General features: G+C 32.6%; 1 protein-coding gene across 3 annotated transcripts in view; it reads right to left on the minus strand.

The window, feature by feature from the left end:
* Window positions 1–8,254: 8,254 nt before the first annotated feature.
* The window catches only part of LOC114331398 (C-type lectin BML-2-like), a 41,843-nt gene continuing 23,275 nt past the window's right edge, over window positions 8,255–26,822 (minus strand). The window contains exons 1-4 of one of the 3 annotated variants that reach the window (XM_050643205.1): window positions 24,963–25,078; window positions 14,041–14,093; window positions 9,394–9,502; window positions 8,255–8,619 (exon numbers count right to left, since the gene is read on the minus strand). In XM_050643205.1, the coding sequence (XP_050499162.1) occupies window positions 8,339–8,619; window positions 9,394–9,502; window positions 14,041–14,093; window positions 24,963–25,026 (507 nt within the window). In that variant the 5' untranslated portion in view covers window positions 25,027–25,078 and the 3' untranslated portion in view covers window positions 8,255–8,338. Of the gene's footprint in view, window positions 8,620–9,393; window positions 9,503–14,040; window positions 14,094–18,389; window positions 18,498–24,962; window positions 25,079–26,822 lie in introns of those variants that run through there. The other 2 variants (XM_050643204.1, XM_050643206.1) reach the window with 2 other exon arrangements.

Genomic DNA, 26,822 nt, shown 5'->3' on the forward strand with positions numbered 1-26,822 from the left:
GGCGATTTTTTACGGCGCCGTAAGAGCAGTAAACCTGACGAGTTGTTGTTCGACTAACTCCTATTTCACATAAAATTGGTGGAGGAGTTAGTCAACCAATGAGCGCCGTAAATTATCGCCCGTGTGGCCAAAGCGTAATGGATCTTTTCCTTCTTCTTCTTTGTGCGACTAGGATTACTCCTGTTTGTCTTATTCTATTTCAGTTGTTGTTGACTTTACATTGTCTTTCCACCTTTTTGGCGGCCTTCCAACGGGTCTTCTGCTATACGGCTTGTTGTTTTTACAGATGTTCGTTAGTCTATCTGGTTCCATCCGGTTTACATGTTCGTTCCAGTTTTTCTTTCTTGTTTTTATCCACATGTTAATATTTTGAATTTTGCATCGTTCTCGTATACTTCTGTTGCTTTGTCTTCTTTTAATGATATGCCCGCTATTGATCTTAATACTTTCATTTCGATATTGTTGCTTTCCGTGGTCAGATATTTGTTTCTCTATATGGTTTCTCGGAGGCAACCACTTACTCTTGCCACTTTTGTTGCTTGTGTTATGGTCTCTGTTCTTATATTCCTGTCACTAGTGATCTCTACTCCTAGGTAATTGAATTTCATTGCTTGTACTACAATTTTGCCGTTTATTTCTAACTTGCATCTACGCAGCTCTTTACTTATCACTATACATTTAGTTTTTTCTACTGATATTCTCATATTAAGTTTATTTGATGTGATATTAAAAGTGTGGAGCTGCCTTTGTAGGTCATCCTCGTTATCAGCAATTAGTACTGCATCATCGGCATAGCATAATATCGTGATTTTATGCTCTCCCAATTGGTATCCATGCCGTTTTCTTACTTCGTGAATTATTTGATTCATCACCATATTGAATAACCACGGGCTGAGTGAGTCTCCTTGGCGGATTCCTCCTTTTAGTTCTATGCATTTTGTTTCTCCTGTTGACATTATAACTCTGGTCTTGTTGTTCTTGTTAATTTCATTAATTAGCCTTATTATTTGGTGGTTTATTTGTTCAGCTTGTAATAAATTTAAGATATCATTTCGCCTCTCCCTGTCAAAAGCACTTTTTAAATCTACAAAGCACATGTATGCTGGTTTTCCATATTCAATAGACTTTTCTACTATTTGCCTGATAATAAAAATTGCATCTATTGTGCTGCGGTTCTTCCGGAAGCCTTGCTGTTCATCTGCCATATTCGCTTTTTCCTCGATTTTATCTTTTATGACTGCCGACAACAATTTTAATGTGCTGTTCATCAGACTAATGCCTCTATAATTTTCAGGATTTTTCGAGTCTCCCTTTTTGAGTATCGGTAGCAGGAGACTTTCCTTCCATTCCGCTGGTACTACTCCGATATTTATTATATCGACAAATAATTTTAGGAGCCATTTGAGTAGTGTTCCTCCTCCATATTTTAGCAGTTCATTATTTATCTTATCAGGACAAGGTGCGTTTCTAGTTTTTAATTTTTTTATTCGTTCTTGTAGCTCTTTTTCTGATATTAGTTCTCTATAGTGGGTTTCATTAATGTTTATTTCTCTGTTCTCTTCTTCTCCTTCTCCATATAATTTCGTGAAATGCTCAGTCCATTGTGTCTCCGTAATGTTATCTATCCGTACAAATTCATTCATTTCTGTTTTTTGTCTCCTTATCATCTTCCACACTTTTTTCTGGGATCTATAGAGGTCGTATTCCATATCTTTGGTAAATTTCTCCCAGTGTTCTTTTTTGATGTTATCTATTTCTTGGTTTACTCTATTCCTGATTGTCACGTAGTCGTCTCGTGCCTCCGGTGTCTTCACTCTTTTGTATGTCAGGAAAGCTTGTTTCCTTTAATTTGGTAGTGCTTTCACCCTTTCGTCATACCACAGAGTTTTGTATTCCCGTTTATTTCTGTTGACTTTTCCTTTGCCTAAAGCTTCTTCTGCTGCTTGTTGGATAATTTTTCTAATAATTTTCCGTAATGGATGACGTTGTCTATTTTTTAGGATACCTCATGAATTGGTCCATAATTTTTTACGTTTTCTGCCTTTTGTTGATGTTTTTCCATAACATTACATTTGATAGATTCGTCACATTCATCAGACAAAATAACAAGTCGATAAATCACATTCTATCAATATTTTTTTAAGGAAACTTGTGAACGATTTTTCACTGCACTGAAGTTCTGATTACCCAAATTTTCAATCATTTCTTCAGCTGTTTCTTTCAAAACTAGTCCGCTGATAGGAACATTAAGGGCTCTTTTCACAGTAAACCACTCTGTTAATGCCTGTTCGACGCCTCAATCTCTCCTAGTGCGTTTTGAGAGAAAAATAGGTTAAATTTATTAAGGATAAAATGTAAACGTGGTTTGGTCACGTGCTTCGGATGCACGTCAAAAATTATTAAGGGTAAGAACAGAACAAGTGGGTCGCGGTGGAGGTGTAGGTGTCGGTCGCGGTCGATGTCGACATCCACGTAAAACAAACACATTGTAATGAATGGAAGCGAACAGAGCAGGTAAGTCGCGATGGAGGTTTAGCGCGATGTCATCCAGGAGTTTTACATCGATGCTTTTGAAAATCAAATGAGTTTGTTTTACATGGATATCTACTGCGCGGCCTACAAGGATGCTTCCCTGTGATTGGTCCGTTCGAAGCCAAGTTGTCATTACCTGCGCTCTCTGAGTTGATACTTTTTATATAATTCCTTTTTTGTATTCAGTTTATTTTTGAATTTCTAAAGCACTTAAATACATTAAATTTTTGAAATATGAAGGAGGATCTGATTATTTACAGCTGACATTTCATCACTATCATCACTTGACTGATAGTCTGGGCTGATTATCGGAGAATAGGCCATTTTTGGGAAAAGTTATTTACCAGCAATTTTATTGCTAGAATCGAATATTATGATTGTATATATTAATAATATAGATATGCAAAGTCCGCAGATAGTGTGCTGCTTTCTTTATAAACAAAATGGCGCCCGAAAATCGTATTTTTTTCAATTTTTCCTCTATAACTCCAAAGACTTTAACTTTAGACCAAAAACACTCAAATAAAAATTCACCGCAATTAAATTCTGCATAGAAACTTGTTTTTTCCAATTTACTTCGACGAAAACTTTCCCCGGAAAAAGCGGGTTTTTCCAACAAAATCTTTAATTTTCAACTAAACTTTTAGATAAGTAGTTGTTAATCAATAATTAAATAACTTGGTAACGTAAAAGCCCTTTACGTAAATATTATAATTCCAGAAGCTGATGGAACTTGAGTGAACAGTTTAGCAACAATTGAAATGTTAATTGAAAATTTACGGTCGCTATAATAACGACAATAATTATGATGCATAAGAATAACTATGATTTTTCCATAAAAAGACACTATACCTATCTAATGTACTTTACAGAATTGAAATTGGACTATTTGAGCGGCCTGAGGAAAATTTTAAAATTATAAACAATTTTTTGGCTTATAAACAAATCGAATATCTCGGGAAATATTAAACTAAATTAAATTATGAAAACGGTATTCGAAAGACAGTGGCATGACACTTCTTGTAAAAGAAAAAATGTTTAATTATGACGAGCGGTTCCTGAGATACAACCGGTCAAAGTTGATCGAAATTTACGGCAAAGATATAAACAACAGTATCATAATTTTCAAACCACCAACTTTTTATTTTTGTCCTCTTTCTCCACACCAATTTTCGTATCTTTAAAATCTTCATAACATATATTATTATAATAAAAACTATCGATAATACGTGTGAAAATTGCCAAAAATAGCAAAATTCCAATCAAAAATTAGGTTGAAAAAAATGTAACCCTCAAAGTTCAAAATCGGTATACGTTAAAAAAAATGCATTTTCTCGGCTTCCCATGGAGCAATTTCCTTCATTATTTTTTTGTTCCCAGGTAACTCGAGTAGAGCCATCGAACTAACGCATTATTAAATGTCAAACTTGTTTTGTTTTGTTATAATAAATTAATTTATTTATTATATCACAATAATTTAATTTGTTTAAATAAAACTTGTTTAAATAATTATACAGCTTTTAAATTAGAATATTTATGTTTTTAACTTTAAAAGGTACACTTGTAGTAAGTTTATCTAAAAAAAAGCCTACAACTCAAAAAAATATGTAATTTTCTGTTCTTATAAAAAAATTAATCTATTATAACAAAACAAAAGCAAGTTTGACATTTAATAATGCGTTGGTCCGATGGCTCTACTCGAGTTATTAGGGAACAAAAAAGAATAAAGGAAATTGCTCGATGGGAAGCCGAAAAAATGCATTTTGTTAACGCATACCGATTTTGAACTTTGAGGGTTACATTTTCTACAACCTAATTTTTGATTGGAATTTTGCTATTTTTGGCAATTTTCACACGCATTATCGATAGTTTTTATTATAATAATATATGTTATGAAAATTTTAAAGATATGAAAATTGGTGTGGAGAAAGAGGACAAAAATAAAAAGGTGATGGTTTGAAAATTATGATCCTATTGTTTATATCTTTGCCGTAAATTTCGGTCAACTTTGACCGGTTGTATCTCAGAAACCACTTGTCATAATTAAACGTTTTTTCATTTAAAGGAAGAATCCTACCGCTACCTTTCGACTACCGTTTTTAGAATTTAATTTAGTTTAATATCTCCCGAGATATTCTATTTCTTTATAAGCCAAAAAATTGTTTATAATTTTAAAATATTCCTGAGGCCGCCTAAATAGTCCAATTTCAATTCTGTAAAGTACATTAGATGGGTATAGTATCTTTTTATGAAAACATCATAGTTATTCTTATGCATCATAATTATTGTCGTTATTATAGCGACCGTAAATTTTTAATTAACATTTTAATTGTTGCTAAACTGTTCATTAAATTTCCATAGACTTCTGGAATTATAATATATACGGAAGGGACTTTTACGTTACCAAGTTATTTAATTATTGATTAACAACTACTTATCTAAAAGTTTAGTTGAAAATTAAAGATTTTGTTGGAAAAACCCGCTTTTTCCGGGGAAATTTTTCGTCGAAGTAAATCGGAAAAAACACGTCTCTGTGCAGAATTTAATTGCGGTGAATTTTTATTTGGGTTTTTTGGTCTAAAGTTAAAATCTTTGGAGTTATAGAGCAAAAATTTAAAAAAACACGATTTTAGGGCGCCATTTTGTTTATAAAAAAGTAGCACACTATCTGCGGACTTTGCATATCTATATTATTAATACATACAATAATAAGATTCGATTCCAGCAATAAAATTGCTGGTAAATAACTTTTCCTTGTATTTTGCTAATTAGCCCAGAGTATGACACAACATCGCAAAAGCACAGTATTTTTGTCATTCAAATTTCATTAAACTACATCAATTGATAGTGGTTCTAGCTAGACTGACAGCGCAGGTGACCTCCTTGCTATGTGCTGTCGACATCGACCGCGACTTAACTAGTAGCATCCTCCGCGACCTACACCTCCACCTCGACCTACTTGTTCTGTTCTTACCCTAAAGTGGAAACCTCCAGGTAAGAAGAAGAGCGAAAGGCCTAGTCTGTCCTCGAATGGAAATATAAAAAAAGCCGTGGATCATCGAGATTTGGAGGAAGAGGACGTCCAGGATAGGAATAGATGGCGATTAGATGTGGGGATGCGGCGTAGGCCATTTTAAACCCCGTATATACAGTGTGTCTGCGTAACTTGGAACAGCATGGGAAACTTTTTTATTATAAATTTTACGAAAAAAAGTTATTCTGCATATACTGCTCTGCAAAGTATAAAACATAATAGACGGAGAGGCAGCGGTGAAAAATCTATTTAAATTTACTAAAGCTAGATTTTTCACAGTTGATTACTGTGAGTGTGTAGAGAAACATACTGCGATCGGTCAAGCGAAACGTAGAACAGGGGTTACTTGAGAGGGTATCAAAGTTGCTTTCCTACGAAGGTAATTATTTCCATTTACTAAGGCTGAAAATCAGTACACACATTATAAATTAATTATAAGGGTCATTCCATTTCAAATCACTCAATTTTGGAGCAAAAAAAATTTTGGACCTCCGATTTGTCTGAAAATTGGTATATAGCTTCTGCGGGACGTACACATAAGATATTTAAGGTCAAAAAATCTTCTTCTCTTTTTTTCTCAAAATGTTATTTTATGCGATTTTACAGTGATTTGGTGTTTATTTATACAAATTTGCATTTTCTATCGTAAAGTATCAATGAAAAACATAATATTTTAATAGAATGGACTCAAAAATGTCATTATGTGGCATTATAACAAGTTACTTTGATTCAAAACAAGCTTTTGATCAAATTTTATAGTGTAGAAAACGTTAAAATACCGTTTTTTACATTTTTCTCCATTCCCAAAATACGTCATAATCGATTTGGCTGAAAATTTGCCCACAGATGGATAAAATATAGGACTTTTAGTGGTGAGAAGGATTTGAATTATATTACAGTACCAAAAAAGTTACATGCAATATTATAGTCAAAAATATAGGCGTCTACTGTAAGTAAAATTTTCCAAGTTCAGTTCCTACCATTTTTGTCGAAAAGTTAAAAATGGCGGAGATATTGAGCCAAACAGGTTCTCCTTTAAAATCAAGATGGCGGCTAACGTGACGGAGCAATTCATTCGTGATTTTAAATTTAGGCTACTATTGACTCCCTTAAAGATCAGAAAAATAAAATTTTGGACAGCTCGGCATTCAAGGTCAAATGCTATCCCGACTGGACTAATATATACTTTTGAGTCTGATATTACTGCATGTAACTTTTTTGGTATTGTAATATAATTCAAATCGTTCTAACCACTTAAAGTTCTATCTTTTGGATATCTGTGGGCAAATTTTCAGCCAAATCGATGATGATGCATTTTGGGAATGGAGGAAAATGTAAAAAACGGTATTTTAACGTTTTTTACACTATAAAATTTGATCAAAAACTTGTTTTGATTCAAAATAACTTGTTATAATGCCATATAATGACATTTTTGAGTCCTTTCTATTAAAATATTATGTTTTTTATTGATACTTTACGACAGAAAATGCAAATTTGTTTAAATAAACACCAAATCACTGTAAAATCGCATAAAATCACATTTTGAGAAAAAAAGAAGAAGAAGATTTTTTGACTTTAAATATCATATTTTTACGTCCCGCAGAAGCTATATAGCAATTTTCAGACAAATCGGAGATCCAAAATTTTTTGCTGAGTGATTTGACATGGAATGTATGTACCATAAATATGTTATTATAGTCGGTCAGCTCTCCAAAGTTTCTCCAATCTTCTTAATGTCATCAGCCCATCTCATTTGTGGCCTTTCTCTGCCTCTCCTTTCTAAACATAGTCTCCGTTGTTGTATTTCGTGATTCCATCTTTTATCCTTCAGTCGGGCATTCTGTCCGGCGAAGTTCCATTTTCATTTTGGAGCATGTTCTCCTGTATCTTTTCCTTCTTTGGATTTTGCTTATAATCCATGTGTTTGTTTTTTTGTTTATAAGTCTCACCCCGAGCGTTGATATTTCCATCGCTTCTTGTGAATTTTCTATTTTATCCATATTGGCCTTGGTGAGTGTCCACGACTGTGAACCATATATGAGTATAGGGAGGGTTGGAGGATACACTGATCGTAAACTCAGGTTGTCAAATATTGTTCTATTTTAGTGTTTTTCAAGATCTAACTCAGTATTCTTCTGGTAATTTCGGCAGTTTCATTTTGATTGTCAACATTCATTATCTGTCCCAGGCAAATGTATTCGTTTACTGTGTCTTTTATGTACTTCAACGTTATTTTGTAATGTTAGAAGTATTCGTCATTATTTTTGTTTCCTTCAAGTTTATCTTAAGGCCTACTTTCTCCGAAGCTTCAAATAGTTCCGTCATAGTCCGTGATTAATTAATCTGCTCAGTTAATGTCTTTGAACGCCTTTTAGTCCCAATGTGAATAGCTTTAGAATTTCTACGTCATACAGTAATCTTTTTGTACCCTATTCTTGCCATTTTTTCTTTTCTTCAACAGATTTAAAGACATTTATTTATTTATTTATTTATTTTTTATTTATAATTTAAAGGTAGATTGTATAACTGAATTCAATAAAAACTACTAGCAATTGTCATATTTGTCTTTAGCGTAGAATACAGTAATAGGCTAGGACAGACAGATAGGTCTGAGAAAAGCTTAAAAAAGAATTTTTTAAACTGGGTATATTTTCATAAGTTTTTGATTTTGAAATAAAATGCATGTAATATGTATTATTCTTTTTATTATAATATTAATACCATTATTATTAAGTAAATAGCAAAAATTACTTTATATGGCCGTTAATCAAATTAAGAACAGCCACAATTGCAACCAGAACAACAAATCTGTTTCTCGCATAGAGGATAAAACAAGCGATTACAAGCGATATCGTTCCAAGTAGTAGCTGTTCCATTATTAGTAATTATGCTCACGCATTCTTCGTCCCCAGTAGCATTGTTTGGTTCATGAAAGACCAGGTCCCAACTAGTGTACACAAGAGCTTCTTGAGCTAACCAAAGCCAATGAACTTTGTCCTGGCGTCTATTTCCTGAAGTCCATATGGCGTTATCGATTCCTATATTCTTCACTCCTAAAATACAATGGAAAATAATTTGAAAGACATGCTGCTGGGGAAAGGTCAGGTATCTTTAAATGGATAAACATACAAAAGATCAAACAAGAAACCTTCAATGTATAGTAGGATACAAAAACATAAATTCAATAATGATTAAATCCCGTCTATCCGCTGATGATATAGTTTTAATCACAGTCACAGTAGAGGAAATGCAAAAACTAATAGACATTTGGCAAAAAGAGATACAGAATTTCAAGATGGAAATGAATCTCAATAAATCAAAGCTTATGATAATAAATGAAGATGAGAAAAAAGGAAGGAATTCCAATATAATAGTAAAGGAGCAAGTCATAAAACAAGGATCTACTTTTGAATATTTGGGAAATATAATAAAACAGATGATGGGAAAACGGGCATGGCAAGAAGTAACAAACTCATGAAGGCTACTAACGTGTATTACTCATTATGACGAAATTTTTGGGAAATCAGAAACGGACAATAAAACCAAATTCAAAGTATACAACAGTATAGTTAATCCGATAACAGCTATGAGCGGAAACATGGACTGTGCAAAAGAAACATGAATCAACGATAAACATGGTATGAAGTACATGAGAAAAATAGATGTAGTTGCAAAGTTGAAAGATTTAGAAATGAAGATATAAGGAGAGAGCTGGAGCAAAAACCGATAATTACCAAGTTCGAATAAAACTATAGATAGAAAAACAAAATGATAAATACTATCTTCCACTAATATTAATATGCAGTAAAAAGTATCGTTTTTCTTACCTGAGGTTCGCACAAATGCAGAGATTTCCTCATTCTTAGCTTGACTCTGGATACTTACTAATCTCATTCCAACGAGTTGGCATGCTAGCACAGCGTTAGCCCAATTTACCTAAAAATTGTAACATGAACATTAAGAATCATCATAAACACAAAAATTGTAATCTAAATACAGAAATTTTATGTGACAGGTATCAAGAATGGCTATTTATAATATGTATATTAGGGTGCATCGAAAAAATAAAAGTTGGAAATGTTATATCTAATAGCGTTTTTCATCATATTAGTATTTTTATTTTTTTTCTGAGCGAATTTTCTACCATCCCCCCCCCCCCCCCCAACGACCTTGAATTTTATTAAATATCTGATTTTTATGGAAATTTCAATTTATATTATTTGGAATAAAATATGAGCTAAGTCGATCTAAGATCAATCAAAGAAAACTAAAAATGTTGTCAATTACAAATTTAAACGATATTTAAAGTTTTATTTGTTTTTTCAGTCTCCCCAGGCCCTTTGAAATGTCCCACTTTGTGAGTCCGTGCGTGTAATTTTCGCTTATGTTTGATGCGATGCGTTACTTTGTTATTTGTAAATTAAAGATTTTTAAAATAGATAAACCAGGATCATGGGGAATAAAATCAAGATGTGCTGTGGACCGCCCCATTTTTGGGCAACCACCAAATATACCTGAAAATGTTTTACCGAAATACAAACAAGCGATGAAGTTTTGTGGTTGCAAGAGGATAAAAAACTCAGCAAGAAAGAGCCAGAATTTTCTGGTATTGCCGAACACGATGCAATTAAATTGGAGGAAATATGGAAAAAGGCTTTAATTCCAATAATTTAACATACAAGAATTATTCAGCTTTTAAAAGCCTATCATGACAAATATAAATATAAAACTTATGAAACCATTTAAGAACAAGCAAAACAGTGAATTTTACAAAAATAAAATTCAATGCTTTAAGAACAAAAGTAAAACTACACGTTTCCATCTTGCAGCATGCAAATGTGACACTCTGATTAATTGTCTTTGTAGCAAATCTCAAAAAGTGCCTCTGGGAGAGCGCGAATTTCTATTAAATCAAAGAGGTCCCAGAAAAATGGTGATAAGCTCGATTGATAGGGAAAACAAAAACAAATATAATCAGAGAGAACAACGGTAAAAGAAGAAAGTTACCGACGCAAAGACAAAACTTTAGCTCAAGTAAAAAACAGTACCAAGTTTTATGGTCAATCGATCGTGGAAGAACACATAACATTTGTGCATGAGCCAGGGTGCAAATATTTCGGATATGGGTGTCCGCTGTCTGGTATATCAGAAGGTATCAAATCCAGCTATTGCATGTGACGAAACATTCGTAAATACTGGCGTTAAGGGTGATGTAATACGGCTGTTAGGAGAACATATTTAAAAACCGCTTCAGTGGTTTGTATGTCTGCGACATTCAAATGATCTACCCCTTGGACATCAAAAGAAGTTTGCCAGTGACCAAATAAAAAAACGTGAGGGTCTTCAAACTTTCTCCTATAAAAATTTTGATTCAAACGACTACTTTGAGTTAATTAACTAACAAGAATATCACCTTACAGAACCACCTATATTCATATTCTCTAGATTTTCGAGTGACAATCTACGAGATTTTACAAAGAATCCTAACTTAGACCCTTTTAACATTGAGATTGAGAAATATCACTGCCACAAACAATAGAACGATGTGTCAAGCTTGTGACACAAGCTTCTCTATCAGTTTGTGGAGCGTATTCGAGGGATGAATTTATAAAAATTCGAATTGATTCCAGAAAAACTATGCCTCACTTTAATGCGAAATCGGAAAACACCTTCGAATAGAATGCTTTTACCTATTTTTTTGTAATATTCTTATACCTAATTTTGTACTTTGCTTTATATTTATTTTAGTATTAAAAAAATTGGGTGACGTCAGGGAGACGGATAAGTTAGCCTATTTTGTTTTAAAAATAATGTTTTAGTATACTTTTCTTAAGAGGAAACAGTAGCGATCAACAGGTAGCAAAAACGTTTCTAAAATTGCGGCTGTAATTTTGAATATTTTTTCGAGATATTTGGCACACATATTCGTAATATAATAAACAATGGCGGTACAGAGCCCAATTTAAAAAATATATTAATATGTGGAAATTACTCCGTAATTAAATACAATATTAAAAAAACGGGCCTGTACCGCCATTAAGATGAACAAAAAAATACACTTTTTTCAAATAAACTTTTTTATCTGATGTCTAGATTTTGTGTCATTTTGGAACTACTAATGAAATAAAAAATTTTAGTAGTTCCAAAATGACACAAAATCTAGGCATCGGAAAAAAAAGTTCATTTCAAGAAAGTGTATTTTTTTGTCCTTCTTAATGGCGGTACAAGCTCGTTTTTTTAATATTGTATTTAATTAGAGAGTAATTTCCACATATTAATATATTTTTCAAATTGGGCTCTGTACCGTCATTCTTTATTACATTACAAATACGTGTGCCAAATATCTCGAAAAAATATTCAAAATTACAGCCGCAATCTTGGAACGCGCTTTTGCTACCTGTTGATGGCTACTGTATCACCTTAAGTAAAATTTTTAATTGCCTTTTGAAACCAGAAAATATTTTCCAATTTAAACCGAATTTATTTATTCAAGTTCTATAAGGTGTATAAGGTATTACATTTCCCTTACAGAAGAAATTCGCATATTAATGTATTTTTTCTAATTTTTAGTTGCCGTGGGGGGCAGAAAATATTTTTTTATTTCAACGCAATTTTACTAAAATACTAAATAGTGTGTTAGGCAACGTTTGTGAGCTTAACATTTTTTCAAAATTTTTAACTCTCTTGGGGGGGGGGGGGCAGAAGATATTTTCCAATTTCGAAAAAATTTTACCAAAATACTTAACAGTTGATTGGGAAACTTTTGTGAGGTATTACTTTTCCCTAGCAAAAATATTTTTTTTCGTCTGTTAACATTTTTTCAAAATTTTTAACTGTATTGAGGGGGCAGAAGATATTTTCCAATTTCGAAAAAATTTTACCAAAATACTTAACAGTTGATTGGGCAACTTTTGCGAGGTATTACTTTTCCATCGCAAAAAATTTTTTTTTCGTCTGTTAACATTTTTTCAAAATATTTAACTGTTGTGGGGGGGCAGAAAATATTTTCCTCGAAAAAATTTTACCAAAATACTTAACAGTTGATTGGGCAACTTTTGTGAGGTATTACTTTTCCATCTCCAAAAAAAATTTTTTTTCGCCTTTTTCGATGCACCCTAATGTATATCCATATAAGACATTGAAATCAATTTTATTTTGATTGATGATCTTATAAATTTTTATTGGTGTTTGATTACACCAGGGACGTTAAACTGTATCGTTGATGTGAGCTAATCAAGAGCAAATAAACTAAATAAACTATTTTTAATGGGAAACAAGCCACAATTTTACCAAAAGTGATTTTATTAACGTTTCGAAGCCCAAATCGGGATTGGTTGTCAAAATACAAAATACTACTAAAATAAACAAAAATGTTGTTGCTAAGTAAAAAAAAATCTTCTAACAATTTATTTAATCTGACTCATTTATATTGGCAATTTAGACGTATATTATACATTTTAAAGTAGAAGACTTTAAAATGATATCGCCAATATTTATGAGTTGCGTTCCTGGGACGACTTTACTAAAAGATAGTTCATTCGATTACATGAAATCAATCCCAACTCAAGAATATTCGTCACAAAAAATATCAGCATGTGATCTGTCTTTAAAAAGACAACCAAATGCAACGATGACAGTAAAATTCTCGCGTTAGAGATCCCATAGTAAATCACGAGGGAAAACCAGGAAAAAACCTCGTGATACTATCCCATCGTAAGTATTTGGTCTTACATTTAATTTACTTTCAAAAAACTAATACCAAATTCTGACTTTAATATGTTTAAATTATAAATAATATTAATAATACATAGATATACATCAGTAACACTAAAATATAAAATTTGTACTAATTTTATATTTGATTCTAAAAATGCCACAAGGAAATAGCTTCAGACAATCCTAATTAAGAGCGTAGACACAAAATTTCGGACCACTGCTTTTTTAATGAATTAATATTTTTCGTATCCTGAGAAAACTAATAAATATTTTTGAAAAATTTAAGAGCAGAATGAATGATTACATTATTAGTGAGGGCCGAAAGTCCCTTATAATAAACAGAAAGTTTCTATTGAATGAGATATTTGAAATTAAAAATCACACTAAATTTTACCTTCTTTTCACCCCTGTAACTTATTAAAATAAACATTAAAGAAGTTTTCAGGTACTTTCGACCCTCGGTAATAATGCTACCTTCCATTTTGCTATTAAATTTTTCAAAAATACTCATTGGTTTCCTGAGGATTAAAAAAAATGAATGTATTTAAAAAACATTGGCTTTAAACTTTGCGCCTACACTCTTAATAAATTGAATAATCATTATATATTAGCAGATTACATCACTATGTACCTATATGGTTAGAATTTTTATTACTCAAAAAGTAGTATGTACTGAAAATTTTAAAAAACAATTAACTGGAAGAATAAAAAAATTCCAAAAATATGTATCCTTTAAGAATAAATAATGTATACTGTACCTGTTTGTCTCCTAAATAATAAATATTTTTTGGATTAGCTGCACAACATGTGTCTGAAAATGAAGAAAAATTTGAAAGTGCTTATTTAATTTAGAAAAATATTTTAATTATTTTTAAATGTGATAAGAAGAAAAGTATAGAAAAAGGGCGCCACGCAATTTTTGTCAATAAAAGGCTCAATTAAACAACAAATTACCCTTTGAAAACCAAAAGTATAAAAAATATGGAACTTACAATTATTGATTAAATATTGGCAATACATTCTACAAATAAATATCAAATATTTTCGGTAGAAATAGCGCACACACTTACATAAGGCTTACAGAACCAGGTCTTTCTTTCTCGTCCTAATAAAACTACCAGATTGTTTAAACTATAATCTAATCAAGGTGCTGATTATTAGTAGAAGAAATAAATACATTACTTGAAATGAGAAACGATTTCCTATCTCTATGTTTGCTTTAAGGCGGAAATACATATCCGCGCCGCGAACTCCGCGCCGTGTGTGTGCCGCGCGTTCGTGGCGCGGTTATTGTTCGTTAAAATTTTTCATTTTGACGATCCAGAGGAAACTTACGAACGTTTAGTAATTGTAGATAATCATGTCTCTGTCCTGTACTTCTACTACATCTTATTTTGGTATTGTTCTGAAACTATTTTCTTGTGTCATCTTATGCAATTTACTATTTTATGTGGAATAAGCCACAGTTTGGGAACATTTCGGGAACTACCTTTTTCGCTTCCTGGCAACACAAATATAATGGTAGGGGAGCCCAAGCGGGGATTTTTGCAGTTACTCGAGCGCGTCAGATTATCATATGGGGAGAAACGTGGTACCCTGCAGATGTACCTCCACCATATATGGGCTCTTAACACAGGGGAGTTCGTTCAGGGGGGCCCGAAAAAAAATCTATCCTTAAAATATTCGAAATTGTCAGATTAAGATAAGGTAAGTTAGGTACATGCAAAAGAGTCTATATTTCAAAAATATGACGATTTGAGCGGATCGTACGGCAATGGGTGAGTCAAAAAGTTTCACAAAAAAAGCGAATATTTCGCGAAATGAACGTCAGATTGAAAACTAAAAACTACGTATTCAATATTTTTCAAAAATCTATCGAAAAATACCAAACTTGACCCCACAAGGAGAGGGGTGGGGGGTAAATTTAAAATTTTAAATTCAAATCCCGCGATCTTTCGCAAAATAAACATCATATCGAAAAACTGCAAAATACACTTTATCAATGTTTTTGAAAAATCTATCGAATGGTTCCAAACACGACCCCCCACGGAGGTGAGGTGGGGGGTTACTTTAAAATCTTAAATGGTAGACCTCGTTTCTTATTGCAGATTTGGATTGTTTGTATAAAAATAAACAACTTTTATTCGAAACATTTTTTTGAATTATGGATAGATGGCGCTATAATCGGAAAAAGGATTGTTGGAAATGGAAAATTAAATTAAAAAATGGGAAGTCCCCACTAAAATGGAAGATTTTACTTAACTTTTTTGGTTTTAGGACCTAATAATCACAACCCAATAGGTCGCCAAAGCGCTCGAGTGACTGCACATTTAGCATACTTTGCTCCCCTACCATAATATATCTGCTTGTTCCTACAACCAGAAACAAAATTAGAGAACTATAGGTACTTCCAAGTCATGCGATACCTTTTTCGTTTTCCGGTGACACAATTGTAATGTATCTGCTTGTTTCAACTGCGTAGCTTCACTAGAAACGAAATTACTATAGGTTCTTCCAAGCCCTGTGTTAACTTTTTCGCTTTCCGGTGACCCAATTATAATATATCTGCTTGTTCCAACTCAGTTGCTTCACCAGAAGCGAAGTTAGGAAACTATAGGCTCTTCCAAGATATGCGTTACCTTTTTCGCTTTCCGACGACACAATTATAACATATCTACTTGTTCCAACTCCGTTGCTTCACCAGAAGCGAAGTTAGGAAACTATAGGCTCTTCCAAGTTGTGCGCTACCTTTTTCGTTTTTCGGTGACCCAATTATAATATATATGCTTGTTCCAACTACGTTGCTTCACCAGAAGCGAAGTTAGAAAACTATTGGGTCTTCCAAGTTGTGCGTTACCTTTTTGGCTTTCCGGTGACCCAATTATAATATATCTGCTTGTTCCAACTCTGTTGCTTCACCAGAAGCGAAGTTAGAAAACTATTGGGTCTTCCAAGTTGTGCCTTACCTTTTTCGCTTTCCGGTGACACAATTATAATATATCCGCTTGTTTCAAATGCGTTGCTTCACCAGACACGAAGTTAGAAAACTATAGGTTCTCCAAGTCGTGCGTTACCTATTTCGCTTTCCGGTGACACATAATATATATCTGCTTATGAATGTTTTTTTGATGTTGATAACTATTTCCGAAGCGAAAGTCGAAAGGTCAAGTAAACTTGATTTCAAACTCGAATTGTGGCTTATGCCCAAATAAAATAATAAATCTTATTTTTAATACATGTTATTTTTAGTACAACAATGAACTAACATTTTTTAAAAAGGTCCGCATGTACATTTTTTTATTTCAGCTTCTATTTCCGTTCAGATCGGATTTAAGTTGTTTCTTTAAATTAAATGGTTCTTTTTTGAGGATCCCACAATAATGATTTTCCACGGTAAACATCAATTTCCTTCCGACAGTTCCGACCATTCCATTACTAACAAATATTCAACTCATGCGCGCCAAAACCAACAAACCACTCGCAAACCCGTCCAAATACGTATTGTGAACCATCAAAGCGTTTGTTGAAAAACCGACAGAATTTAGATCGTGGTGCGCCGTGTGCGTGCCGTTTGTGCGTCGCTTGAAAACACGTACTAATCTGACGAATACGCTGCGCGCGAGCGGCTCGCACACCGAGCAGAGCGCATATGTATCTCCGCCTTTATAGATTATCAAAAGGCTTTTTATAAAGTACGGCATCAGAAATTCGTAGAACTTTTAAAATAAAAGAATGTGGACAGCCGAGATATACCTCTCATTGTCAATCTGTACTGAAATAAAAAAGCAAAGGTTAGAATCGAAAATGTCGAAGCAGAAACTATAGAAATTGAAAGAGGTGTTAGACAGGGTTGCGTGTTGTCCCCATTGTTATTCAATCTGTACAGCGAAGCTATTTTTAAGCAAGTCATATCAGAGGAAGAACATGGTATATCAATAAACGGAAAAATCTTAAATAACATAAGATTCGCAGACGACACCGCTATTTTTGCAGACAGTCTAGAAGCACCGCAACGAGTAGTAAATAGATTACATTAAGTTAGTATAAAACATGGACAAATGAAGGTTAAGAAAACCAAGTTTATGATTATTTCTAAGCGACATGCAGTAGGTAGACTAGATATAAATGGAAAATAAGTAGAAAGAGTGGATCACTAAAAATATCTGTGAGCCTGAGTAAATGAAAACAATGACCAAAATGGAGAAATCAGGACACGCATTGAAATTTTAAGACAAGCATTTATAAAAATGAAAAAAAAAACACAATGCTTGTTAACGAGACCATCTTCTGGAGCTTAGGATGAAAGCCTTAAGATGCTACGTGTTCTTGACTTTGTTATTTGGAATGGAAGCTGCGCAATGAAATTAGATAATGTAAAGAAGTTGGAAGCATTTAAGATGTAGTGCTATAGAAGAATTTTGAAAATAACATGGATCCAACAAATGTCAAGATGACTACAAACATTGTGATTTCGAGGTCATAAAGAATGTAAAAACACGAAAGCTGAAATATTTAGGCCACATTACCAGAGATCATAAATATGAGACATTACGGCTCATAATGCAAGGTAAAATTAAGGGTAAAGATCCATGGAAAGACGAATAATTTCCTGGTTGAGAAACCGCAGAGAAAGGTGTGATTACAGCTCAGTAAATCTTTTCAGAGGAGCCGCCAATAAGGTACGGATAGCAGTGATGATATACCACTTTTGAAAGGAGAAAGTACCACAAGAAGAAGAAGAAACAATTTACTTCAACAAATGGTTAAAGTACACAAACGATCAATAAATATTATTATGAATATATACTTATAAATGGAAATATGCTGTAATTATATTTATGAACTCAACGAAATCAAGAAAAATCGAGAAAGAAAGGCACGTAAGCTTCCCAAAAGAACTTTACTAGAAGTGGTGATTTTCACTTCAGGAAGTTACCACCTCAACACATGACAAATTTCTAATGCCATCGAAATCCGTAAATAAAAAAAGGCAGTTTAAAAATTTCAAAGCGCATAGACACTCAGTATAGAAAAATATTCAATAAAAAACTAAGAAGTTCAAAAAAAAATAAAAATAATATTTGAAACCTGTAGGATGAGATCTTACCCCCTTGTGATCCAGAGAACAGAAAAGAGCTGGAGAGAAACAAGAAAGTTACTAAACTGAACATGTTGTGAAAGTGATTAAAACTTATGTATGTCCAAAAGGTATTTATATAGTTAGAAATCTATTCAAATTTTAAATTATGTTAAAATTGTAATTAAAAATATCAGCACAAAATGTAAATAAGCAGATTTGGAAATCAATTTACGTAAAATCCACAAAAGCTATCGAATTAAAGCAAAAATATTATAGTCCAGGGCGCATCTGTTTTGAGATGGACGTTGAGAGGTGACTTAAATTTTTTTGCAGAAATTGCTTGAAAATAAATCAAATAATAATATTTGGGTTATCCTCCCTCTCAAAAGGTCCGGAATATTGTTTAAATAATCAAAATGTCAAAAATTGAAGGAAAAATTCGATTTTGTTCTTGGTTTTTTGATTATAACTTTAAAATTATTCATTTCCGAGAAAAGTTGTACTGACATAAAAGTTGCTTAATTAAATTTTCTACAATATAGAATTGGCAAAAAATTTAAAAAATAGTCAACCTAGTTGCAAAATAGCAATAATTGCGAAAAAACCATACAAAAACAAGTATTCGCATTTTACGTTTTTCAACCATTTATACTACACTTAGGACCTATATATTTTACCCAGAAAAACTTTATGATACAGTAAAACAAAACTGTAAATTTCGTTAAGATTGGTTCAATAGATTTTGCAAAATAAATTTTGCAATCCAGCCTTCGCAAAAAAAATTCATTTTTTCAGAATGTTACAGGACTGAAAATAAAGCAGATAGCAAGTTGAAATTTTTTTTGCTTATAGAAGTGTACTGTACCTTTCATTTTCAATTTTCAAAATTAAAATCGATTAATTACCACGGCGTCAGAAAATTTTTGAAATAAACAATAATTTTTGGTGCTACGCGCAGGACAGCGGTGTTCGATTGCCAGCGAAGTTGATTTCCACCAAAATTTCTTCCAATCTTTATCTAATATATTATTTTCTTACTCTTAGTTTGTTGTATTTTAATATTTTATTTCCACAAAAATCAAACTAATTTTATTATTGTTTGTGAAATATTGTTTAAACAATTGCATATGTTTAAAAATAATAAACTTTTATTATTTAAGTTAAAATATATGAGCAAAGCAAGTTTTTGCTAATAAAAGTATTTCAAAGGATAGAGTATGTGTTTTTATTTTGCAATAAACAAATTTATTTATTTATATCGAAATGTAATAAAAATTAAAATGTATCAATCATTATCAAAGGTCACTGGAATGCCCAATCAGAGCAAACTATCCGCTGTCCTGCGCGTAGCACCAATAATTAATGTTTATTTAAAAAATTTCCTGACGCCGTGGTGTTAATCGATTTTAATTTTGCAAAATTGCAAATGAATGGTACAGTCCACTTCTATACGCAAAAAATTTTCAACTTGCTATTTGCTTTATTTTCGGTCCTGTAACATTTTGAAAAAATGAACTTTTTTTACGAAAGCTGGATTGCAAAATTTATTTTGCAAAATCTATTAAACCGATCTTAATGAAATTTACAGTATTGTTTCACTGTATCATAAAGTTTTTCAGGGTGAAATATTAAGGTCCTAAGTGTAGCATAAATGGTTGAAAAACGTAAAATGCGAATACTTGTTTTTGTATGTTTTTTTCACAATTATTGCTATTTTGCAGCAAGGGTGACTATCTTTTAAATTTTTAGCCAATTCTATGTTGTAGAAAATTTAATTACGCAACTTTTATGTTAGCACAAGTTTTCTTGTAAATGAATACTTTTAAAGTTATAATCAAAAAACCAAGAAAAAAATCGAACTTTTTCTTAATTTTTTGACATTTTGATTATTTAAACAATGTTCCGGACTTTTTTGAAAGGGAGGATAACTCAAACATTATTATTTGCTTTATTTTCAAGCAATTTCTGCAAAAAAATTTGAGTCACCTCTCAACGTCCAAATGTACTAATATTTTTACAGGTGCGCCCTGGTCTATTAATATTTTAGGTAAATATAGATTTTAAAGACTCAATTAGGAGTGAACAGATAGGTACAATATAATATTATTAAAAAATGTGTATATTATTTAGACTAAAATACACTGGTGTATCGAATTGACTTATGGATGAGCAGTACGGCAAGGGATGGTGGCTTGTGGTACGTTGTTATTCACTCTATATATCCCTACCGGACAAGTTTGTCTTCTTCTTGTGCCGTCTTCTAACGAAGGTTGGCGATCACTTCTTTAGACGCCTTTCTATCTATTGCAACGTGAAATATCGATTTAACACTGAGGTTAGTCCAATCTCTGATATCCCTCAGCCAAAATTTCTTCTTTCTTTTCAAACCTTTTTTTTCCTCTTCTGTTCCTTGTATGATGATGTGTAGCAGCGAATATTTATCGTTTCGAAGTATGTGGCTCTGATACGAAATTTTTCTTATTTTAATTTTGTTAATAAGATTTCTGCCACGTAAAATTCGTCTTATCAATTCTTTGTTTGAGATTTTTGCGCAGTCCAAGGAGTTTTCAGAATACACCTGTATAGCCACATTTCGAATGTCTCCAATTTTTTATGGATTGGTCGCTCAGAGTCTAAGCTTCTACCCCATATAGTAGTTGCGACCAAATATAACATTCGACGAACCTGAATCTGGTGGCCATACTTAATTTTTAATTTCTTTTACAAACCAGCGGCTTTCCTCACGAGATGTCTTTAAATGATCATACATATACAGGCCCTCAGGATATTGCTATGGCTTTCTCTCATCATTTTAGCTCAATTTATCATGTATCATCCACACATCAGGGTAGTTCACAGGGATCTTTTAACTTTTCAGTTATTAGTGAAGAAGATGTGAAGGTTAGTATAAAAAAATTAAAGCCAAAAAAGGCCACTGGTAGTGATAATATCCCTGCCTATATCTTTAAAGGATGTTCTGATATATTTCAAAAACCATTATCACATCTATTTAATCTATCTCTTAAAACTAACACCTTTCCAGACAAACTCAAAGAGGCTACTATTACTCCAGTTTTTAAATCAGGTAACAGAAACAATATAGAAGACTATCGTCCAATAAGTATCCTTAATTCCGTGGCTAAAATATTTGAATCTATTCTCTATATGAATATACTGAAAAATTTTGAAAATGAATTTGCTCCATAACAACATGGTTTCTTGCCTGGGTTATCCACAACTAGTAATCTGTGCATTCTGTCTAATTTTGCTAGTGAGGCAATAAACAATAAACTCCAATTAGATTTAATAATGACCGACTGCTCAAAGGCATTTGATATGGTTGACCATGGCATTCTTTTATTGAGATTGAATGAGTTTGGTTTTTCGCATGATGCTTGTACATTTATAAAATCGTATGTGGAATCAAGGTTTCAACGAGTCAAAATTGGTAGGTGTTTTTCAGATAAATTTCAGGCTACATCTAGTGTCCCCCAAGGGAGCAACTTAGGGCCTTTGTTTTTCTTAATTTTTGTCAACTCACTACCACAATCTCTTAAATTTTCTTCTAGTTTGATCTATGCTGATGATTTTCAGCTTTTTAAGACTATACATAATCCAACTGATTGTCAGTTACTACAGGAGGACCTGACCTCAATTATAGAATGGTTTAGGGACAACAATATGATCTTGAATATTAAGAAATGTGGAGTCATATCATTTACTCGCAAAATCGACTACATTCAAAATAATTATAGAATTGACAACTGTTTAGTATCTAGGAAAACCAAATGTAAAGATTTGGGAATATACCTACTGGCTAACATGAAATTTAATGAACACTATATAAATATTGTTAATAAGGCCTACAAAATATTGGGATTTGTAATAAGAAATTCCAAACACTTTAGTATAAACACAACCATTAGACTATATACCGCTTTAGTCAGACCAAACTTGGAATATGCATCAGTGGTATGGGCTCCTGAAGCCAAATTTCATACTAATCATATAGAAAAGGTACAAAAAAGATTTCTAAGGTATTTATACCTTAAGAAATACAACGTGTATACTCCACCTTACGCCATCAACAGAGTTGCTTCAAATATTTGGCTTGCAGTCATTAGAGCAAAGAAGAAATATGCATTGTGTTGTGTTTATTCATAATATTATTAACAATGTTAAATATAAGACATGTGGTTTGATCAATTTTATTAGGTTTCATGTGCCAAAGGTCAACCTAAGAGTAAACAGTAATGACCTATTTTCTTGTAGTCCATATATAATCCTTGTACAATAATAAACTATATGCAATATCAGTGTAATGCATTAATAAAGATCTGTGATATAGACCTCTTTAACTGTAGTGTAAGGGATATTAAAAAATGTTATCATCAATAGATATTAAGTAATGGGCTCAATTTTAAAATTTTATTAACTTGTGCCTTTTTTTTTAATGTGTTTACTTCCTGTACTTTTATTTTTTACTTGTGTGTATATTGTATTTTTTTGTACTTTTTGTGTGTATTGTTATACCAAGTAATGAGCACTCTTACATGTAATTACTACCTAGGCGGTGTTTGTAAGTTTTAATTAAATAAATAAATAAATTTCTTATTTGTAAACATTGACTTTGTATTTTATAAATCAATTTCAAGCTATTTCTATTGTCACCTTTATCTCCTCATTTTGATTAACCTGTGAGTTTATAATTGCTCCGAGGTATTTATACTCGAACTTCTCTAGAGCTTTACCCTTCAACAGCAGATGTATGTTGTCTACAGGGTTTTTTAATATCACCATATATTTGGGTTTATGTACAATGATGAGCGCGCTAATAGCCGGGAAAATAACGCAAAATATGAAACACCTATTAAGTTGTGAGATAAAAAGGAATGAAACTAGTGGAGGTGGGGAATTTAGCGATAGAAACCTATAAATTTACATTATATTTATTGTTTCCCGTCTTTAGACGTATCAGAGGAGTATGCCAACTAAAACTGTCACTGTCATAGTGGCAGTTGCCAAACTCGTCCGATACGTCTAAGGGTAGAAAACAATAAAGATAATATAATTTTATAGGTTTTTATCGCTAAATTTCCCACCTCCACTAGTTTGATTTCTTTTATCTCACAACTTAATATGTTTTCCATCTTTTGCGTTATTTTGCCCGTTATTAGCGCGCTCATCACTATATATTCATTGTTAGTCCTATCTTTTTGCTTTCTCTGTTAATCATTTCTTGGAGAATTTGTAAATCGTCTATATTCTCTGCCATGATTGTGGAATCGTCTGCAAATCTTATGTTATTAATGATGCTCCTTTCACTATCCTAAAATATTTGTTGGAAGTAAACATACAATAATTGTGGCCACAGCACGCATCCCTGTCTGACTCCTCTTTGAATGTCTACTTGGCTTTTTTAACTATCTTCCACGCGTACGAACGCTATTTGATTGTAGATTGTAGTATAAATTTTGATTAAATTAATTGGTGTACCAATCAAACTGTATTTTTTCTCAAAGTTCGCATCACCCTGTGGATATTCTAGCATTTATAAAATACGGAAATTAAAATCCAACTATAGTCTCATGTTTTCTAAACATTTTGTTTTTTGATTCATTCGCTGTCATTAGACTATAAAAAAGTTAGGTACTTTAACAACTAGCCATGTTTTTCATCAACAAAGGGTGTTTTTAGATAAGTATGGCAACCTTTAAAGGGGCAATTCTGCATGAAAAAATAATGACAGTTTGCTTTATAAATGGTATGTCCGCAAATGCTTCATTTCCGAGATAGGGGGTGTTGAAATTTTTCTTACAAACTGACGATTTATTTATTGATTTAAAACCGGTTGAGATATGCAAATGAAATTTTGTGGGTTTTAAGACGTCGTTATTGCACATTTTTTGACATACAACTAAGCATTTAATATTCACCATTGGCGCGCATACGGGTAGTATGGCGGCTCATATTACCCGTATGCACGCCAATGGTGAATATTAAATTCTTACTTCTATGTGAAAAAATTTACAAAAACTACTTCTTAAAACAATAAATAAATCGACAAAAATTTTAATACCCTCTATCTCAGAAACGAAGCATTTGCGGACATAGGTTTATAAAGCAAACTGACATTATTTCGTCATGTAGAAATGCCCTTTGAAGTTTGCCATACTTATTTATGAACACTCTGTATTGACGAAAAACATGGCTAATTGTTAAAGTACCTAACTTTTTCACGGTCCAACATAAGCGAATGAATCAAAAAACAGAATGTTGAGAAAATGTGAGGCTATAGTTGGGTTTAAATTTAAGTATTTTATAAATGCTAGAATATTCCACAGGGTGTGGTGAACTTTGGGAAAAACACAGTTTCATTGGTACACCCGGTATACAATGAAAATTTACATGTTTCACAACACTATTACAGACAAATGGTTAAATAATAAGGTTATAACATATTAAAAAAATCACTTCAATGGGACAACAGGTTTAGAAAATTCGAGACATAAAAAATGACCATTTTTTAAGGTGTCCGGTTAATTTTGCACCTTAATGTATATTATATAAATGGTCGATTAATAAATAAAATACACTTACCAGTTGTTGCCTGGGTTATCAAAACGCAAGAGATTATTAGCAATAAAATATTTAACATCAGCATTTTGCAGTAGCTGTAAACATATAAAGTGTTGTGATTCAATTTATGCACTGCCCTAAAGATATATCAGCAAATTTGACAACAGTACCGGAACCCATACTTAACCACAATATACATGGTGTCCCAAATGAAAATTGTTACCCTAAAATACGGGAACATAAATGTTTTAATAAAAATACAACAAACGGTAAATTTTTAAATAATATGTTTATAATTGTTTCAACCAAAATGTTAAACGGTCCTAAAAGACAGTAACATTAAATGGTCCCTTCGTATCGATTTTTTAAGTAAGAAACTAAGCCTCAGCTAGTGTTTTACTAAAGCTCTGTTTCAAAGGCAATCAATTTAGCATCTTCCAAAATAACATATTATTATGTATTCTTCTTTATTTGAGTCTCATCTTCGATATGGTCTTCCTTTTTGGGATTGTAGTACAGTTGCCCAATTCGATGTTAATTTTCAAATTAAAAAAAGGGCAATAAGAAATCTGTTTGGTCCTAGACGAACAACACATTGCGGAAGCTGTTTTAGAAACTGTTTGCTTAATTCGTAAACACCTACATGTTTTTCCAGCAAGACTTATCATAGTTACTCCACAAGAATTTCAATGTCTATTTACCGTCTACTGAGTTAGTAAAGAAATCTATATTATACAAATTCTGCAAAAAAATTATACAACAATCTTACTTTGTTACTTAAACCTGTAATATTTTTCCAGAAGTTCCGTAAAATGACGAAAGCCTATTTATCTAAAAGACCATATTATTAAGTAGAATAATGGCCTATGCCTATGCACGTGGCTTGCTCATCTTAGTCGCTGCGATTTAATTTCTTGGACAATATCGTCGTCATTGTAGAGTGCTTTTAATTTTGATAGGGGATCTGGTCTTATACTGGTACTTGGTGAGGTCGTGGTGAGGTGCGAAAATTTTTTTTAGTACTTTTCGTTTAAAAAGTCTGAGCTTTTCTTCGTTTGCTTTGGTCAGGGTCCACGTTTCTCATCCATATGTTAGCACAGGTCTGACGATACATTTAAAGATTTTGATCTTTGATCTTCTTGTAAGATTTTTGATTTTATAAGCTTATCCAGTGCGAATAGACAGCGATTTACCGATTGGATTCTGTCTTTTATTTCTTCAGTAGCATTATGGCCCCCAGATACTTAAAAGTTTGTAGGTACTCTTTCGAGGTTTTGAAGGTGGTGACCGTGACATTTTATCATATATAATCTCTTTATGTCGTTCTATTTATACACATATATTTTGTCTTCATTTCATTATTATTCAGCCCTACTTCACTTGATGCTCCTTCCACCTTACTGAAAATGCCTTTTATGGATAGGATGAAGTCTCCAACAAGATCAATGTCATCTGCGTATGCTAGTAATAGCTTGAGACCTTGAACCGATAGCAAATATGTTTTTATTTCTGCCGATCTCATGGATTTCTGTAATATAAGGTTAAAAAGTAGTAGAGATAACACATCGCCTGGTTTTAGTCCATTGTTGATTTTGAAGCTGCCAGAGAGTTTATTATTTTCACGTACTTTAGATATTCCACCCTCCATACATACTTTGGTCATCTGGATGAGTTTCTTTGGTACTCAGAACTCCGTCATGGCATTCCATACTTGGCTTCTTTCTACGCTATCATATGCCTGTCAAAAAAGCTATGAAGAGCTTGTGTATGGATCTGTTATACTTCCATCCCTTTTCTAGAAGCTGTCTCAGCATGAATAGTTGATCTATTGTTGATCTATTTGCCCTAAAACCGGCTTGATATTCTCCTAGGACATTTGCT

This window comes from Diabrotica virgifera, chromosome 2 (genome assembly GCF_917563875.1).
Source record: "Diabrotica virgifera virgifera chromosome 2, PGI_DIABVI_V3a".
Classification (NCBI taxonomy): Eukaryota; Metazoa; Arthropoda; class Insecta; order Coleoptera; family Chrysomelidae; genus Diabrotica; species Diabrotica virgifera.